The sequence below is a fragment of the Limanda limanda genome, chromosome 8 (genome assembly GCF_963576545.1).
Source record: "Limanda limanda chromosome 8, fLimLim1.1, whole genome shotgun sequence".
NCBI lineage: Eukaryota > Metazoa > Chordata > Actinopteri > Pleuronectiformes > Pleuronectidae > Limanda > Limanda limanda.
The window spans coordinates 5,295,037-5,314,773 of record NC_083643.1 but is presented as its reverse complement, the minus strand read 5'-3'; the positions used below and the strand labels follow the sequence as shown (position 1 = coordinate 5,314,773).

At 44.8% G+C, this 19,737-nt stretch overlaps 1 protein-coding gene across 1 annotated transcript in view; it reads left to right on the top strand.

The window, feature by feature from the left end:
- Nucleotides 1-19,737, top strand: part of znf423 (zinc finger protein 423) — a 155,223-nt gene that overhangs the window by 18,122 nt on the left and 117,364 nt on the right. The window contains 1 exon segment of the mRNA XM_061077371.1: nt 4,557-4,619. Within this exon segment, the coding sequence (XP_060933354.1) occupies nt 4,557-4,619 (63 nt within the window).

Genomic DNA, 19,737 nt, shown 5'->3' with positions numbered 1-19,737 from the left:
AGCACATCTAGGTCTCACGTCCCAAACTCGTCTTAAACACCCAAACAACAAAGTGTTTTAACAGGAGAAGAAGAGAGAGAGAGAGAGAGAGAGAGAGAGAGAGAGAGAGAGAGAGAGAGAGAGAGAGAGAGAGAGAGAGAGAGAGAGAGAGAGAGAGAGAGAGAGAGAGAGAGAGAGAGAGAGAGAGAGAGAGAGAGAGAGAGAGAGAGAGAGAGAGAGAGAGAGAGAGAGAGAGAGAGAGAGAGAGAGAGAGAGAGAGAGAGAGAGAGAGAGAGAGAGAGGAGAGAGAGAGAGAGAGAGAGAGAGAGAGAGAGAGAGAGAGAGAGAGAGAGAGAGAGAGAGAAGGAGCCGACATCTCCCCTCGAGAGAGAGAGAGAGAGAGAGAGAGAGGAGAGAGAGAGAGAGAGAGAGAGACGCTGTCAGAACAAGTTGAGTGGAGCTCTGTTCAAGCAGAGTGGGGAAACAGCGGGGGGGTTGCTTTTCAGAAATGGAAAACTTCGGCTCCATGGTTTTATAACGATGGTGATAAAACAGAAATGGTGTTAAAGTGAAAGTCGGCCCATCTTCTCCAGGACTAACGATGAGGTGAGCTGTCACTGAGAGTCACAGCTGGAAGTCGACTTGTTACTGATGAGAGCCAATCAGAACCAGATCGTCTCTCTCTGTTCATACATCACAGAAGGGACAGGCCTAGCTTTCACTCTGGAATAGGGCCACATTTACAAACCTCTTTGTTTTAACTTCTTAGAAACTCTTTAGTCGTGTGGACGGCAGCGATAAAATGTGGAATCAGTGGAGAGTGGACACCTGAATGAAAGTCGGGACCAGATGAGTCGAGGAGGGGTTTGAAACCAAATTCTGAAATGATGTTTGGGTCAGTTTGGATCCCGATGTCTGAATTAGATATTTATATTATTTTATGGTGCATGTGCATCAAAATCTCAGGCCTCAGCTCGGTTTGACACCAAAAAACGGATACCTGTCGGGTTTGGGTTTCTCTCAGGCTCTAACAGGAAATTGTGGCCCTCCCTCTTGTGTGGATGTAGCCTGATTACGATCTTTGGTCCGTATCAGGTCTCAGATTGTCCTGAATTCCTTTTTCCTCCCTTACTTTACCTATAAATGCTGCATAGTGTTGTACACGTGTTGCTCAGGGTAGCGCCCAGGGCTTCAAGTGATTCAACCCAAGTCGTAGTTCAGTTATGTTTTCATCTGCTGTAAGTGTTTCGGTGGAAAAACCCCTTTTATTATTGTGCTCAGAGGAAACACTTTGTTTTCCTTCTTGTTTTCTCTTCCCATACCTTCTCTGGTCTCTTTCTGTCTGCTGTGTTTGGCCGACCTGCTGCTCGTGGTGGGAGGTCTCTATCCACGCTGGGCTCTGTTCAGCCTTGGAGTCAGAATCCTGTGTGAGTGTCTGTCTCGAGTGCACACGTCTGTGTTGGCTGTTTGTCCAGGGATCCATAAGTCTGTTATTAGCACACGTGCTCCACATCGAGCCCCTTAGAAGCTAAGCTGCTCCAGCCCCTGATACGTCTGTAGAGTCCGGATCCAGGTTTGTTTCTCCAGTCATTCTGAAAAACTGATTTCTGCAGGAGACTTACATGAAAACACTTCACATCCACGGCAAGATGCTGCTTATTAGATGTATTCAGTTTCTTTGTCTGCAGTTTTGCACTGAAATGAGTCAACTAGGGATGGGGGGAAAATCGATTCAGTTACAAATTGCGATTCTTGTGAATGACGATTTTAAATCGCCATGCTGCCTCCCATATCTTTAAAAAAAAAAAATTTAAATTTAAAAAAAACAACATATTTATTGGTTTATACCGGGGGGGATATATGGGGGAAGCAACATCACCCCAGAGCATGTTGACCAGCTCTTGTTTTTGCACAAGAATCTAAACACACCCAAGCACTAGCTTTGCATCGCCTACATGCAAACAACAATAGCCTTCTTTTTGTTTATTTCAAAGTTTATATTTTAAGTAAACTTTTATTCATTCTATTTAATTGACCTTTTATTTATTGTTTACAAGTAGCCTAAGTGGCATACATTTCTTAATCTGTCAGTTTGTGTGCAGTTGACAGGGGCTATACAATAATAGGGAACATTTTTATTTATTTTCTCTATTGGCTGCCCGGCAGTCATTTAGTGAATGTTAATATTTAAAATAAAACTTGTTAAGTGAATTTGACTGTGTTGTATTTGAAGGAATGATTCAACATTTTTCCATGGTCCAGTATTTAAAAAAAAAAATTACCATAAGAAATCCCAGGAAATCGTAATACTTACAGAATCGCAATACATATCGTATCGCCACCTAAGTATCGTGATAGTATCGTATCGGGAGGTCCCTGCCGATTCCCGTCCCTAGAGTCAACTCATGTTCTCACACCTGAAAGTCTGAACCAAGGTTCATATTCTCGTTTCATTGTTTAGATTTGAATGGTTTAGTTTTGGTTTTAACATCGGAATGTTGTCGTTTGACACATGTACGTCCTGTCGTTGTCGCCTATGTGAGCTGCTTCTTCATATCCCTGTGATTGATTGGTTTGTTGACGTCGTGTTGATGATAACAAAGAAATAGTCGTTCAATTTGAAAGGAGAAAAACGAACGAGCAGGTTCACATGGTTATTTCACTGCCACTGTACGATCATAACAAACCGGACCGGTGTTAAAGCTCCTCTGTGTGAACGTGCACTCACCGGGCACATCCAGATATCGGGTCAGTTTATGTTCTGTCACTTTTTTACTACGTTGACCGGCTGGTCGGAGCATTTTTATGAATCTGTGGATCTTCTGGGATTTTCCAGACAAACTGGTTTGAAAGGCGGCAGTAACTCAGACAATCGCTCTCTTTAGAACAACAACACGTTCAGACTGATGGGATCCAACAGCCCACGTCAGATCTGGCCGACTTGTTTTTCTGTTCAAAGGTGGCGTTCGCTGATTTACAGCTTCTTGTTTTCACTTGAGCTTTTGTCGCAGCTCAAGTGTGAGGATGGTGGGGCGGCGGGGGGGGGGGGCGGGTGGGGGGTCCTGAGGGAGCTGGTGGAGGATGTGGAGCGAGGAATACGAGCAGCGGTGTGGAGGGGTGGAGGGGTGGAGGTCGCTGGAGAGAGCAGGATGAGAACAAGGGGGGTTTTTAAACGATCAGAGACGGAGGTGCAGTGAGGGAAAAGTGAGGAATCGTGCGGTGGGGGGGCGAACAGGAAACCCCATTGTGTGGTGGCTCTGGACATTTCCTGTTTGTGTGCCAGCTGCACTTCCCTCCTTCCTGTTGTACCCAGGAAGTCGGTGTCACATTCCAGCTCTGATCAGCTCGGAGTGTGTGAGAGCTCTCAGGACAGCGTCACCACCTGCGTGTTGGTTTCAGACCTATTCTTAGGAGTGAACTGATGAAGAACGTTTTTTTTAATTTTTTTAAAAAATTTTTATATCCCGATGTATATTTTTTTATTTTATCATGACTTTTTTTTTTTTTTCAAATGTGTTTATTGGATTTTTTTTTTTTTTTTCCTTTCAAGGAAGAACAAGTTACAAGTACAGTAAACATAAGAAACAAGCAACCAGACAAAAAAATACAAATAAAAAAAATATATATATATGATGAAGAACCTTACATTTAGATAGATTTAGATGCTTTGTGACTTTATGTTATCCTGGTTGAGCTTTGAAATGATGGAAACTATGAGACTTATTATGGTAAATGGACTTTTCCAGTGTTATTGACCACTCGCAGCTCTTTACAGCTCAAGTCACATTCACCCATTCACACACTGTTCACACAGCACTTTATCTGTCACACACCATTCACACACTGCCCGAGGACACTTCAGAATGTGGAGGTAGAGCGGGTGAACCACTGTACAGGAGGTCGGTGGTTTGATCCCCGGCTTCTCCAGACCCCCAAAGTGTCTTTGGTGGAGATACCGAAAACCCAGATCGATGCCAGAAGTGTGTGAATGGTGTGTGATAGGGAAAGCACTGTGTATTAAATTAATGTGATTTCTGTACAAATGCAATATGAAAACAGTCCATTTACCTTCCTGTTAGTGGACGACCCACTCTCCCCCCTGAGCCACAGCTGCCACTATAATAAGAGATCTAGTCTATTTTTAAGTTATTACGTTTTGGGAAATAAGAATATAGATTCAGTGCTGCCCAGAAAGAACTATGGTGTCAGATTCACAATGTAAACTAATCTGCCTCTGTAAGAAGATAATAGTACATTTATGATTGATTAATACTTTTCTATGAAATGTTAAAGATGAGTGGAAAAGCTTGTTACAACTTCCTGAATCATCATCATGTGGCCGACTCACAATTAAGGTGTTGATGACATTTAATTGCTCAATTGATTTTCTCAGTTTAGCCCATTTTTTTGTGCTTTTGGTCTTGGCTCTGATCCTTGGTCCTGGTCTTGATCTGTCATATCTGATCGTGTGTTTGAAAATTAATGTGACTCCTTTGCTTGATAATGTTGAATATATTTCCAAACCTCTGTTTCTAATTTGTCGTTTTCTCTCTCTTTCCCTCTTCCTCTCTCCTCAGCGGTAGAAGAAGGGGAGTCTTCAGAGTGTGGAGGCACCTGGGATGAATCAACTGTCCAGACAGGTTAGTGTACACACACACACACACACACACACACACACACACACACACACACACACACACACACACACACACACACACACACACTGGTATTGTAATAGAGTTCCAGCCAGCTGTCAGAGCCTCGAGGTTGTGCGTCTCCCTCACACACCAACACAACGCACAAAAAATTTGTAATATCAATTCCACATGGTTCATAATGTCCGGCTCGGGGGGGGGGATACGGAGAAGAAGAGAGAGCAAAGATGGAGAAATGAAGTGAATGTTGAAGGAAGGAGGATGAAGGGATCGGTGGAACATCGTAGGAGGAGCCTTGAAAAGAGAGAGAACGAATTAGAGGGAGATATGGAAAGAGACGGAGCCGGTCTCAGGAGTCACAGGGAATGGAAAAAGAGATGACAAAGGGGAAATGGAGAGGGATGGATGGGTGGATGGATGGAGGGGGGGGGGGGGAAGAGAGGGATGTGTGTTCTTCTTCTTCTTCACCACTGTCTGTGGTCCGCTGACGTCTGGGGAGGAAGTCGCACAGATACCACGGCTTCTCTTCTCTTTCTATTCTTTTCTTGGATTTTTTGTTTTTCTTTCTTTGTGGTTTTCTACCAAACCAACTTCTCCATCTCTTTCCCCCCCCCCCACTCCTCCGCCTCCGTCAGCTGCTCACTCCTGTTTCCAGCCGGAGACGGAAAAATTGAAATTGTCGTGGCTCTGCCTTTTTTTTTACACTTTATTGAAAAAGAACAAGCAGCTGCTCTCTGAGGTCCGGGTATGAAATGAGAAATAATATAACTTTTGAGTCCAGACAGAAGGAGGAGGAGCCTATTGATCTGTTCAGGTGGATTCAAGAAGAATAGCTTTAAAGCTGCAGTGACCAAATAGATATAATCCAAAGTAATATTACAAGTATTACGTTGAATATCATAGAAGAGCAAGAAAACAAATCATTTTAGGATCTAGAAGCAGTTTTTAATTAATGTGTTTGCTTCAAATTGATGTCTCAGCGAATCAATTTCTTTCTGTTGAGCAACTCCTCATTATTGCTCCATGAATTATAGTATCAGTAGTAATTGAAATATAGCATCCCCATCATTATTATTGGATTGAAGAAGAATAGCTTTCAAGCTGCAGTGACCAAATACACTAGATATAATCCAAAGTAATATTACAAGTATTACGTTTACTATCATAGAAGAGATACAAGAGATAAGAGATACAACAAAATCATGTTAGAATCTAGAAGCAGGTTTTAATTCATGTGTTTGCTTCAAAAACACTTTAATGATTCACTGGTTAACGAAACAAAATTCTTTCTGTTGAACCACTTATCATTATTGCTCCATGAATTATAGTATCAGTAGTAATGGAAATATAGCATCCCCATCATTATTATTGGATTAAAGAAGAATAGCTTTAAAGCTGCAGTGACCAAATACACTAGATATAATCCAAAGTAATATTACAAGTATTACGTTTACTATAATAGAAGAGATACAAGAGATAAGAGATACAACAAATCATTTTTGAATCTAGAAGCAGGTTTTAATTCACGTGTTTGCTTCAAAAAACACACGATTCACTGGTTAACGAAACAAAATTCTTTCTGTTGAACCACTTATCATTATAGCTCCATGAATTAAAGTATCCTTAGTATTGGAATTACAGCATCATCATTATTATTGGATTAAGTATTCGGTGAAATGACTCAAGGAAGTTCATGTTTCCATCCTGACACTACAACGCAGCCGACAGTTTACTCCCTGTTGTCATTTTTCAAAATAAAGTTCCCGAACCAGGTCTGATAAATGGTTTGTCAGCTGTAGCTCTCTCTCTCTGCTCGTGTGTGCACTCGTATCAGCGAACACTTAAACACTTCCTCTGACTCCATCCCAGCAGGGACATGGGATACTGCTGAATGTGGTAAATATGCAGTTATCTCTCTCTCTCCCTCTCTCTCTCTCTCTCTCTCTCTCTCTCTCTCTCTCTCTCTCTCTCTCTCTCTCTCCTGCCCGGTCTCTCATTCAGCTCCACAGGGACAGAAGTACAGGAAAGTTTGACCCTTGGGGTGTCGATGACGTGCTGAACCTTCCCATCCTTTGCCCCCCCCAACCCATCCCTCGCCTTTAAACCTGTGCTAACGCTCCTCCAGGGGCTGCTGTGCGGGTCTACTTGTGTGTGTGTGTGTGTGTGTCTGTGTGTGTGGGTAGGTGTGTGTGCGTGTTAAGGGGGGTGCTGACTGAGGTCCTGTGTGGCACACTAGAACTGCTGTGTGTGTCAGTTCCTGCAGGAAGCTCGAGTCCCAGGGCACACACACACACTCTCACACACACACACACACACACACACACACACACACACACACACACACACACACACACACACACACACGTACTTCACACTCAGATAAAAACATACTGTCTCATATTCCCTTACTCAGCCTCTCTTCCAATTTGGGTTTTACCACCAATTCCCTGTCCCAGCTTCCTCTGCAACACTTCTTCTCTCGTTCGCTTCACGTTCGTCTCTTTCTTCTTTCCCCCCCAAAAAAATCTCATTTTCCCACCGCGTGTCACTCTCTGTCTCTCTCTCTCTGCTTCGTTTCTTCCGTCCCTTCCATCCTCGCGACTAAGTTTTAGTTTTAAAACTCATCACTGCAGAGTTCTGCTGAGTTTTCGAGTTTAGAAGTTTGGAAACGCTGCTGGCCAGGTTCTCAGTTTGAAAACTCCGAGGCAAAAAATGGAGATGTTGGGAAGTGACGCAGTTTCCGACCTCATCATTGGTCCAAGAAAATAAATCCCTCATTCTACTTTTCCCCATTTTTATTCCTAATTCTTAGTATTTTCTGAGACCCCAAACTGCAGAGTGATAATCTGCTTCCTGTTTGCACCGGCACCTGCTCAGTGGAAGTGAATGGTCACGTGTTCAGGTGTCAGGATCTATTCATGTGGTGTCGCAGTTATTGCAAAAATTATGTCCCAGACTTGGAAAATTCGCGGGAACGACGCATCAAGTCGGAAAATAATATTCACAACTCTGGAAATAGGACCTTAATGGACAGTTTTAAAACTCATCACTGCAGCTACTGCCGAGTTTTAGAGTTTAGAAGTTTGGAAACGAGATGTTGGGAAGTGATGCAGTTTCCAAACTCGTCGTCGGTCCAAGGAAAGAAATCCCTCTTTTTACTTTCCTCCATTTTTATTCCTCATCCCTAGTATGTCTTAAGTCCCCAAACTGCAGAGTTGAGAATCTACTTCCTGTTTAAACCGACACCTGCTCAGTGGAAGTGAATGGTCAGGTGTTCAGGTGTCAGGATCTATTCATGTGGTGTCGCTGTTATTGCAAAACATTTGTCCCAGACTTGGAAAATTCACGGGAACGAAGCATCAAGTCGGAAAATAATATTCATAATATTCACAACTCTGGAAATAGGACCTTAATGCACAGTTGGTGCTAAAACACTGTTGAGAGAGATTGTGTAAGTGTTGCTGAAGCAAGCGAGAGAAAGAAGAAGGAAAATTAAAAAGTAAAAAGAGCTGGTTTCCATCTCTCCCTCGGTGAAGGAGAAAGGAGAAATGTTCCCGACCCGACCTGCTGTTTAATTCACCGTCCTACACCCCTCCTCTGTCGCTCCTCCACTTTCCTCTCTGTCTCTCCCTCTTAGTCTCTCCTCAGTTTTCTCTGGAAAAATGTGTGTTGAGTTTGGAAAGACCCGCAGGAGGGAAGGCGGAGGGAGGTGGTGGTGGTGGTGGTGGTGGGGGGGGGGGGGGCGACACGCAGGGAATAGGACCGAGCCAACCTATCCTCCCCTCTCTCTCTCTCTCTCTCTCTCCTCCCACTCCCTCTCTCTCTCTCCACGGACCTCACCGCCCCAGAGAGGAGCCCTCGGAAGGCCGAAGGTGCCCTCGCACCCTCGTCTTCCTCCTTCCCCCCCAACCGCTCCTCAGTGGGACAGAAAAACAACTTGTTATCGTCTTCCCTGGTTTTCTCTCTTGCTCTCCCAGTATGCAGGGAGAAAGAGAAGAGAGCAGTTTGCCAGGACTAGGGCGAGAGAATGAGGAGGTGAGCGAGGGGGGGGGGGGCAGGTAGCAGCGGAGTTGAACCTGTTTACAAGAGTTGTGTGTTCGTCGTGTGTTGAGTCTCGTGTCATGAGAACAAACCTGGAGGAGGTGAGACTCGGGCAGGAGAGAACTTCAGAGGCCAGTGAGTCTGTAATGAAATCATCGTTCTCTAGAGGTTTCTTTCCCTCAATTCTGACAGTCTGCTGTGGACGACACACACACACACACACACACACACACACACACACACACACACCGACTGTTTCTCTTGGACAACACACTCAGAGTCACATACTAAAAGAGCCAGTGAGTCATCATGGAAAAGGTTTGTCAGGTCCCCAAGCTGGAACCCAGAAACCGAGACCGACTGCGTTATTGTTATTCACAGTTTAAGACGTGTGTGTGTGTCTGTGTGTATGTGTGTGCGCTTATGGGTGTGTAGGTGACACACAGGCCTGACTGGGCGGCCAGTAAGTTGCCTCCACCAATCAGACGACAGAACACATCAGTACAGAGGAGATCAACCCGGGTTTAACCCTCCTGCTGTTTTTTAATTCAAATCCCCTCGAAACTCAAAAACCGTAAAAATATGTGAATTGCATTTTCACCCCAATTCACAAATATAACACTACCCTCCAGTGTGTGTGTGTCTGTGTGTGTGTGTGTGTGTGTGAGTGTGTGTGTGTGTGAGTGTGTGTGCACTTGTCATTTGCTGTCTTGGGAGTGTTAGCCGTTTTTGAGAAATGTCAGCAGAGAGGTGTTTCCTCCAGTGCCGTGACCCAGAATCCTTAGCAGCAGATTCAGGCACAACAGTGATGTGCTACTTTAAGCATCTGGTGACATCACCGAGGGGTTTGTGTGTCTGCAGCAGAGGTGCGTTGACATTTGATCCTTTGTGTTAATGGGTTTTTACAAATATCACCTTTGTCATGAGGCTTGTGTCTTTAGCTCCGCCCTTTTGGTTTGTCCATTTAGTCTTCACTGCAAAAACTGTGGACGTCGTTAAATCTTGACGTTTTTAATTTTCTGCAATTTGTCAGAGAATAATTTCCTGCAGGTCACTTTGTCAGTTTCAGATAGAAAACTCCAACTAGCGTCACCACAGGCCAAGAAAACCGCTCATTCCCAAACAAGCAGGTTTAGAACGAACACTGCACCAGAAGTAAGATTAATGAATCTCAGCTAAACTCGGTCAAATCTATAAGTCGAGTGTGAGCAATGTGCGGAGGTCAAACGTATGAATTGTGTTAGATCGGAGGAGGAGGAGGAGACGTTACCACTGTTCACTTTCTTTATGACGGCCAGATCTGAGATAAACAGGACACTGAATGCACCCCCCCCCCCTTCCCCCTCTTCCCCTCTTGCTTCCTTTCTCTCTCTTTTCCAATCCCTCTCTCCCTCTCCCACCGCTCTACCCTCTGGAGGTCCATAATGTAGTTTTAATTTCCCCAAGGCAGCAGCAGGAAAACAGTTCGTGTGTGTGTGTGTGTGTGTGTGTGTGTGTGTGTGTGTGTGTGTGTGTGTGTGTGTGTGTGTGTGTGTGTGTGTGTGTGTGTGTGTGTGTGTGTGTGTGTGTGTGTGTGTGTGTGTGTGTGTGTGTGTGTGTGTGTGTGTGTGTGTGTGTGTGTGTGTGTGTGTGTGTGAACCATTATTGCCTGTGACACTGCACAGTGCATCTGTGTTTCTGTCTGTACTGCAGCATTCAAGCCCTTTGTGTTAGAATTGTGCCATCTTTGTTGTGCGTTTGTGCGCCGGGAAAAAATCCAAATCAGTGAGCAGCTGCAAACTTAGTTGTGAGTTTGTCTGTCGATATCTGTGTTGTACGTCTGAATTATGTTGTGTGTGGGTTTGTGTGTCTGTGTCTGTGTGTTTCTGTGTGTGTGTGTGTGTCTCCTTTCTGATGCTTTCCATGACGTGAACGGCTCTTTCATCAGCCTGTTTCCAGAGATTGGTGTTGGGTGCTGCTCTCCCCTGCCGCTGCCTGTCCCAGGGGTGTGTGTGTCTGTATGTGTGTGTCTGTATGTGTGTGCCTGTATGTGTTTGCGTGTGAGACTGGTATCCTGTGGCGCAGATCTACTCCTGAGGGGCTGGGGCTTGTATTGTGAACAAACACACACACACACACACACACATACAGGAAGGTGCGTGTGTGATGGGGAGAGAACATGAGGAGGGGATGTGGAGAGATGACACACACACACACACACACACACACACACACAGACACACACAGAGGGTGAGAGAGGGGAGTCATTCTCCTGAGAGAGGGAGAGAGAGACGGGCTGTGTTGTGGTGTCCAGCTGCACCTGTTCAGTGTGTGTCTGTGTGTGTGTGTGTGTGTGTGTGTCAGTGCCAAACCTGTCTACCATTCTTTCTCTCTCCATATCTATATACATTCTGAGCTCAGATAGGTCGGACAGTTATTGCTGTGTGTGTGTGTGTGTGTGTGTGTTTATACAAACAACATATTATATTAACTCCAATACAACAGATTATCCAACAATATTCCACATCCACACTCACATTGACTTATTAAATGTATATAACACTGTTTATTAAGGCAGTGTTCATTGCATGGCTGTTGTATCACACTGAGTAGACGGAGGTTTGTTCTCCATGAACCAAAAATATGAGTTGAAAATGCAGTGAAGCAGAATATTGACCTGTAATCATTCTGATAACACAATTAAGAGCTGAATGTTATTTAGCTGCTCACTGGTGTCGTGGTCACTGGTTCTCCCGGCACATTGTCCCGGCTCAGTGGGACGCTGGTGGAGAACAGAGCCATTGTTGGTGTTTGTAACATCTGTGCTTCTCCTCCATGACGCCTGGAACGTTTAATATTCAGATGTTTGATCAGTGTTGGAACCTGGTTTATATCTGCACAGGTCGACTTTTCATCTGTGCCTGGAGAAAGTGATTTAAAGTAAATTACAGCTGTTGATTGTTGTAAAGGCCGACTTGTATCGATTTCTGAGAAGCGATGCTAATACTGATAACTATATATGTATCAAAACATAAGTGATACTTGATATTTTGTAGTTTAAACACAAGCTTTACTACAAAACAACTATGAATAAAAAGAAATACAAATACCAGCAAATATTAGAACTTGAAATATACAGTAAAGGTAGTTTGTTTCCTTCTAGTTAGTATTTTGAAAGCATAAAAAATCCCTTTTCGACAGTATTCCGACATAATTCACTTCCCTTTATCTAATTACCCAGGGTGCGCACAGACACACACATGGATTCAGGTGACACAGGACATGAGCACATACATCTTGAGCTTTGGCTTCACCTCACAGACCAACAACTTGTACAATGTGCTTTTTTAAAGTGTGTATCGCTGACTCAAGAACCAGCATCACCCGGACTTGTTGCGAGTGGCTATAAATTACCTTCCTGCGATGTGAAGCCGGGCCAATACGTGTGTGAATGTTCCAGGTTCAGACCCGGTTCCCTCAGCCCAGCTGGCCTCTCATGTGATGCTGGTCTGGTTCTAACCCGGCGTCTGGTCCTCAGCCCGGTGGCCCGGTGTCTGAGTCCTGGACCCGGCGCCGAGTGGCGTGGAGCAGAATGAAAGCCTTGTGTCCAGACTGTTTGGTTTCTAAACATTCGGCTGGAAGCTCCACACACACACTCTCCACCGCCCCCCCCCCCCCCCCACTGTTTGAAGCCTGTTTTAGGCACACGCAGACCTGGATGTGTGCGTGCATGTTTTATGCATGCTTGGCCGGCAGATACTATATATCTCTCCGAGCCGTGGAGTGCGTCCCAGACTCGCCACAGCACCGGCTCCCGGCTGCCAAACCTGTCACTTGAATAACTACTTTACCTTTTTGCAGCATTACTGTATGTTTTATTCTCCTTTAACTCTCCCACCAGCCCTGGCACTCTCCTTTAGTACACTTCGATCACCCTGGGGCAGTTCAGGAACACTTCCCTGAGTTCATTAGTCCCCTAGTTTCCTTCCCACAGGATCTACAGTGATGTGCGCTGGTCATGCTGACTGTGTGGGTTTGATTTTTCGGTGTTCCAGTTTGTGTCTCCGCTCGCTTGTCTTGGCAACTGCTCCCGACGCTGCAACGAAAACCTCCAGTCCGACACTGGGATGGAGGGTTTCCACACTGAGTGCACTTGGATCCAGTGTTGAGTGTTTTCTGCTCACTTCATATCCCTGTTTTACTGAGAGAGGGGGGGAGGGAGCAGAATCTGTTTTTGTCCGCGTCTCTTTCTCTGTTCCGTGCAGTATGTGTATGGCTTATCATCATTTAGTCCACTAATTACCTCAATGAACTCATTCTATCGGAGAACACACACACAAACACACACACACGCACGTTCTCTTCTGTGAGCCTAACGAGTGGTGATTAGTGGGTCTCAGTTAGGCGTGGTTAGGCTGTGTAACATCATTCTGCACTGTGGACTCTGCTAATTCACTTCCCTTTATCTAATTACCCAGGGTGCGCACAGACACACACACATGATGTACACGCACACACACATTCACCAGTTCACTGCACACACGCACACACACACACACGCCACCTGCATATATCTTTCCAGCAGATATGCAAAGTGACCTCATTATTACCGCGGTATCCCTTTTATTTATTTATATTTTTATCTGTTAATAAAAAGCCCATTGTCCCCGGGTTACTGAGGCTGGTGGTTACAGCCCAGAATATTGCTTATTCCCTTTCCTCAGGAGACGCACGGTGTAAAAACATCTTTCACATGCACACCTGATGTTGCAGGTTGTCACAGACACACACACACACAGACACACACACACACACACACAGGCCTGCACATGAAAAGTGTATTAAAAGTCTTGAACGTTGAATGAACCAGTTTAATATGAAGGTCCCAGATCGGTTCTGTATTGATCTTTACACTAAGCTCTTACAGTGAAGGAATCACGGTGCAATAGTTCTGTATTTTTTAATAGTATAAATTTAATTTGGTTTGAGTTAAAACCTTTTGATGCAGAACTGTTCTTACATTTTAACATGTAATTTAGAGTCTTTTATTTGGTGCCGTTTCTTTATCGTTGATGAGGGAGAAAGAGAATATTCCACATGAAGCAGCTGCAGAAAGTTTGTCAGACATGTTTTTTGGACACAGAGGAAGTGCTGTCGTTTTGCTTTATGCATCTTGATTAAATCCTTATGTAATGTGAGAGTGTGGTGAGATGCTGATACCGAGCTGATTGACCTCAGATCTGTAAATTGCTTTGCTGTAAATCAAGTTTGTCATTGATTCTCTGTTTGAAACCTCATCTTTCACTCATGAGCACAGATATGTCTTTAATGTGACATTTATCGTGTTATTAATCGCGATATTATCCTGATATCATGTTTTGGCAGCATCATTCAGCCTTGTTAAAGATGGTCTACAGTCAACAAACACACACAAACGTCATTGGCTTCTTAACACTCGATCTCTATTTGACTCTAGAAGGTTTGAACGATTCCAACGAGACCCTTTGTTCTGCACATAATCGTCCTTTTTCCTCCTCTCAGACCCAAACAATGGGGTTCAAGTGGAGTCTCCAGCTCCAGGAACACTGCTGCGTTTCCATCCCACCTGCTAGTTAATTTCATTTAAATGCATTCACTGTGCATCCCAGGTGTGAGTCAGTCCCTCATTACACGGCTGGAATAAAAATCATCAGGAAGACGAGGAGGAACCAGCTCTGAGATCTGTGCTTTCAGGTGGAAACGAGGAAATGTTTTTGTTCCTGTTGCTGCGGCTTTTATGTCGTCGTTAAATTAGTGTTTTTTATTGTTTAACCGAAGGACTGGATTCTGATTTATCGTGCTCCTCTGTGGATGACGTAAGAATAAAACAGGGTGCCTGTGTTTGGGATCGGAGGATTGGTGTGTGTGTGTGTGGTTGTGTGTCTTTTTTGTGTGTTTGTGTGAGAGAATGTGCAGTTATTCCTGGCATAGGGACAGTCTGTGACTCAGAGATAATGGTTCTCTGTAGAGCGTGTGTGTGTGTCTGTGTGTGTGTGTGTGTGTGTGTGTGTCTGTGTGTGTGTTTGCGTGTGTGTGTGTCTAGGAGTGACTATAGCCATATCCCGCTGATGGGTGTGTGTCTGCCTGTGTGTGTGTGTGCACGTGAAAGACTGCAAGTGGATGGTGCACACACACTATTTGCTAGGGACCACTGTTGTACTATTCAATCAATACCCCAGCATGCGTGCGCACACACACACACACACACACACAGACACACACCCCTCTGCACCCTAAGCACCCATGGGAGTTGCCTGCTTTCATTAAGTCGGCCTGCTGCTTCTCTCTGGTGTGGTGGGGGTTGGGGTATTAAAGAGAAAGAAGATTTGACGGAGTTTTGAAAGAATTAAGACAAAAAGAATTAAGGGATTCCGTGACTTATAAAGATTTATTTTCAGTTTAGGCTAAACATTGTTTATGTGTAAACTACTTGCATCATATCTGCATTTTAAGCTGGTTTCAAAAACTTGTCGTACATATCGAGACAAGGAGCAGAACGTTTCTCCGTTTGTAGACGACTGAAATATGTCATGTTCATTTGAACTTAGTTCTAAAACTATTGAACATTATATAAACTACTGGTTCTCTATTGAATCCAGGCTAACACAGCTACACATTAGTGGTAGTTACAGGTTTCTAGCTGCTGCTTGGTTCCGTACAGCGGCTGAAAACTCTTAATCCCCCAAAGATTTTTTTTAATCAAGATCCATGAGTTATTCCTTGGGAATTGGTGAAAATATCCAAAAATCACATTATCTTGCAAAGTCAACGAAAGTGACTTCTTCTCAAACTTTAACGGTTTTTTTTCTTGCCCCACATCCCCGGCCTCCTACCAAGATACGTAGAAATCCATTCATAGAAATGTTGTGTAATCCTTCTGTCAAACAAACAAACCAAAGTCAAAACTTTTGTGAACCACGGTTTGGCTTAAAGTCTTTCAGGCCTCGATCTTCACCTCTTCATTGAGTTTAAATATTTGGATCAGACTGTTTCATTCTAAGTTAGAGCAACAAAATAAAAAAAGAATTGTTTCTATTTGAAAACTGAGCCAAATCCCGTCTGGTTCTGATCTGGTTCTATTGTCACGAAACACAACTGCACATATTTACATTCCTACACACACACACGCACACACACACACATTTATTTACATGTACAGTTACTCCGCCTGTGTGTGTTTGCATCTGTGTGTGTGTCCAGTGTGTATCGTGTGTATGTGAGCGTGCACGAGAGTGTGCGTGTGCTCTGCCAGCCGAGGGGCAGCTCTCTCTCTCCCCGGCCAGACGGTGCTCTCACCACTGGACAGATGGCCAACACCCTCCCTCTCCTCTTCCCCATCCCTTCATCCATCCCTCCTTCTCTCCCTCCATCACTGTCTTCCTCTTCCTGCAGCCCCCCCCTGAACACCTCATCACCTCAATCCCCCCGCTCCCCACCTCCCAGCATCCCTCTGTCCCTCTCTCCCATCACACCTCTCGCATAATAAATCAGGCTGAGATGGAGCCCGTGCCCCTCGCTCTAATCTGCCTCTCTCTCTTTGCTCTCGAAACCCACCTTCTCTCCAAAACTCGAAGACGAAGCTCTTGTGTCTTTTTAGCTTTTTGTTTATGGATCAGCAGTTAGATGATGTTCAGATTTCGACCTGCACAAGGCTCTGTTTGACTCCTCCTCCTTCTAATATCACAATTGTATAAATAAATTGCAGAGAATCGCATTTGAAAACACAGAAATACATCTGTTCTTTCTACTCACATGAAATGACGCCTGCAGCTCCCAGTGGATGGAACTGAATTATAGAGCTTAATCCTGTTTGACCTGCCACTGCACTCAGTCAAAGAAATGTATTTTTTATTAAACATAATGAAGGTGATTGATTCCCTGTAATGGCCGACCACTTCAAGTTTAATAACAGGGATTTAACTTCGCTGAGCCGTGCACGTATACGGGTGCACGTGTTCAAATCAAGCTACTGGAATGAAGCCTTTTGTAAACCCAGTGTTCAATCAACTCTGTGGTTATTATCAAGACTTTAGTTAGTCATCATGTTGCATTGAATCCCTTTACTGTACTATTTTTACTTTTGCTTTTTTACTTCCATGTTTTCTATTAGACTGAGTGGATTTACAGTTAAATTGGATTAATAACTAGAAGTTAGTTTAAGGTTAAATGATTTGAATTGAATTTTGAAAAAATACAAATTAAGAACACAAACATTACATTAAATGCAAATTAAAAGCATGTTTGTTTGTTTTGAGATGAGAAAAATAAAGATGACATGAATGAAAGAAGTCATGATGTAAAGAAAGAAGAGAAATAGGAGGATTATTCCAACCAGAGGGAGATTTGTGTTTGATTGATCTGTGTCCGATTTATTTGGGAAATTCAGACAAGAAACAGACTTGTATAGAACACAAAAGGACAATTTAAATAAACACGTTTTAAAATGAAGTGAATCAAGTGAAATATCCTTCTTAATTTGGGCTACAACCAATTAAATGATTGGAACATAACACAGTGCGGACGCCTGATATCTGAGACGTTAGATTCCTGCTGCAGACATAAGTGAATTCAAGAACAAGTTTCCTTTATCTCTGGAGGCGTTTCAGTTCAGTTCCCCTTCTTTTCACCATCATTCCTCCAGACATTGTTTTGTCTTTTCCTCTTCCCTTCATCTCTACCCTGTCTCCTCTCCTCTCCTCTCCTCTCCTCTCCTCTCCTCTCCTCTCCTCTCCTCTCCTCTCCTCTCCTCTCCTCTCCTCTCCTCTCTCTCTTTCCGTTTCCGGTGTGAGTGAGTGGTGGTGGTGGACGCGTGGGTGGCGCGGAGAATTTGAACTGGGTTTGCCTGTTTACTGGGATTTCCTTGGTTTTTGTTTCTCATTTCCTATCTGCATGATAAGGTAAGCCTTTTCTTTATTATTGTTTTCAAGTGGCAACGACAGACCGCGGGTTTGTCGGGGGTCTCTGGAGGAATGGCGTCCACGGAGACGCCACCTCCGTCACTCCGGCAGGGAGTCAGAATAGTCCCGCCGGGGGACAACGTTAAGGTGGAGGAAGTCCTGCTGGCTGTTGGAGAACAGGTGGGACATGATAATGTAGTTTATGCCTCCAGAATGAGCAAAGCGGTGGTGGTATTTCTCAAGGAGGAACCACAGGTGCACCAGCTGATTGCCAGTGGAGTGTTTATTAGGGACGGCTTCGTGCAGGTGAACCCGCTGTCGGTTCCCGCAACTCGGATCACGGTATCCGGAGTTCCGCCTTTTATCTCAAATGAGATCTTAAGATCCGAGCTCAGCAGATTCGGTAAATTTTCTAGCGGGTTCAGAACGTTAAATCTCGGTTGCAAGGATCCCAAATTGAGACATGTACAGTCCCTGAGACGGCAGGCGTTTATGTTCCTGTCATCCACCACGAACTCTCTGGAGGTCTCCTTCAGAGTGAAGCACGGGGACGGGTTCTACATGGTGTACGCCAGCTCCGGGAGCTTTAAGTGCTTTGATTGCGGGGATGTGGGGCACAAGCGCTCCTCGTGTCCGCACCATCGGCGGGCCGGTGAAGCGGCAGGTGGCAGTGGCAGCGGCCCGGAGGCGGCTGCCGCTGCCACTGCTGAGGAGGCGGCGGGTGCGGCGGCTGCCGCTGCCACTGCCGAAGGGGCGGCAGGTGCGCATAGCACCGAAGCAGCGGCTACACCTGGCGGCTCGGGGGCCGCGGCGGCACCGAGCACCGAACCGGAAACTGAGCCGAGCGGCTCGGGGACCGGGGCGGCGGCCGGCGCTGAACCGGAAACAGCGCCCGGCGCCGCAGCGGAGGACGCTCCTCGCGCTGGAGTGTCAAAGCCCACTCGCGGCAGAGCCTTAAGTGGCGGTGATGCAGTGAGTGGGGGGGACGGTTCACAGCCTGAAGCAGAGAAGTCAGAGGGGCAGAGTCTGTCCAAGAAATTGCGTGTGTCTGAGGACCTAGAGAAATCCTCCCAGTCTGCAGCTGCAGAAATGCCACATGTTGAGGAGGCAGGTCCCTCAGGTGCCACAGATCACTGTGTGAACAACGATGAGGGACAGAGTCTGCCAGCCAGTCAGGCCCCAGGTGAAGAGATGGAGGAGGAGTCAGACCTAGAGAGTGTAGCATCTTTTGGGACCCCAGCTAGAGATATCTCCCTCTACACTTTGGAAGAAATAAACAACTTTCTTGACGTAACATATGCGAGAGTAGCCAAAGTGGAAGAGTATTTTGATGATACAGAAAAATTTATTAGATCGGTGGCGTTTCTGAAAAGACAGTATGGGTTGGATCAGCTCGACGAGAAGAAACGTTTCCGTCTGAAAAAACACATGACAACCCTGAGGAAACAGGCTAAAGGAAAAACAACGAGACAGACGAGGAGCACTGTAAAATAATCATGCATCACTTGGTGTTTTCTTCTTCACTGATTTCTGTATTTTTCCTGTTTATTTTCTTTTCTGACTTTTCTATGAGGAAATTAAAAATAGGGTCACTTAACATTAACGGGGGAAGAGAAAGTAAAAAAAGAGCTGTTATAGCAGAGATCTCGACTCAAAAACACATTGATGTGTTATTTTTGCAGGAAACACACACAACATCGAGTGATGAAGTAGACTGGGGTTTATGGTGGAGGGGTCCTCATGCCTTAAGCCATGGCTCCAACTTCATTGCAGGAGTAGCTGTAATGTTCACCAAAACAATAAATGCAACCATCTTATCCGTTACAGAATTAGTGAAGGGGCGGTTGTTATTAGTAAAAGCAGAAATAGAAAATACAGTGTTGGTTTTTGTGAACGTCTATGCCCCTAATCAAGGTGCAGAGAGAGTACGCTTTTTTAAGTTACTAGAAAACGAACTTAAAAACTATCAGCAGGATCAGCTAATTGTCGGAGGTGATTTCAATTGTACTCTAGATTTTACTAAGGACCGGACCAGTGAAGAACCTCACCCCCAGTCAGCGCAGACCCTTAACAGTCTTATTAAACAGCAAGATCTGGTTGACACCTGGAGGTTAAAGCATCCAATAGCCAGACAATATACATGGATG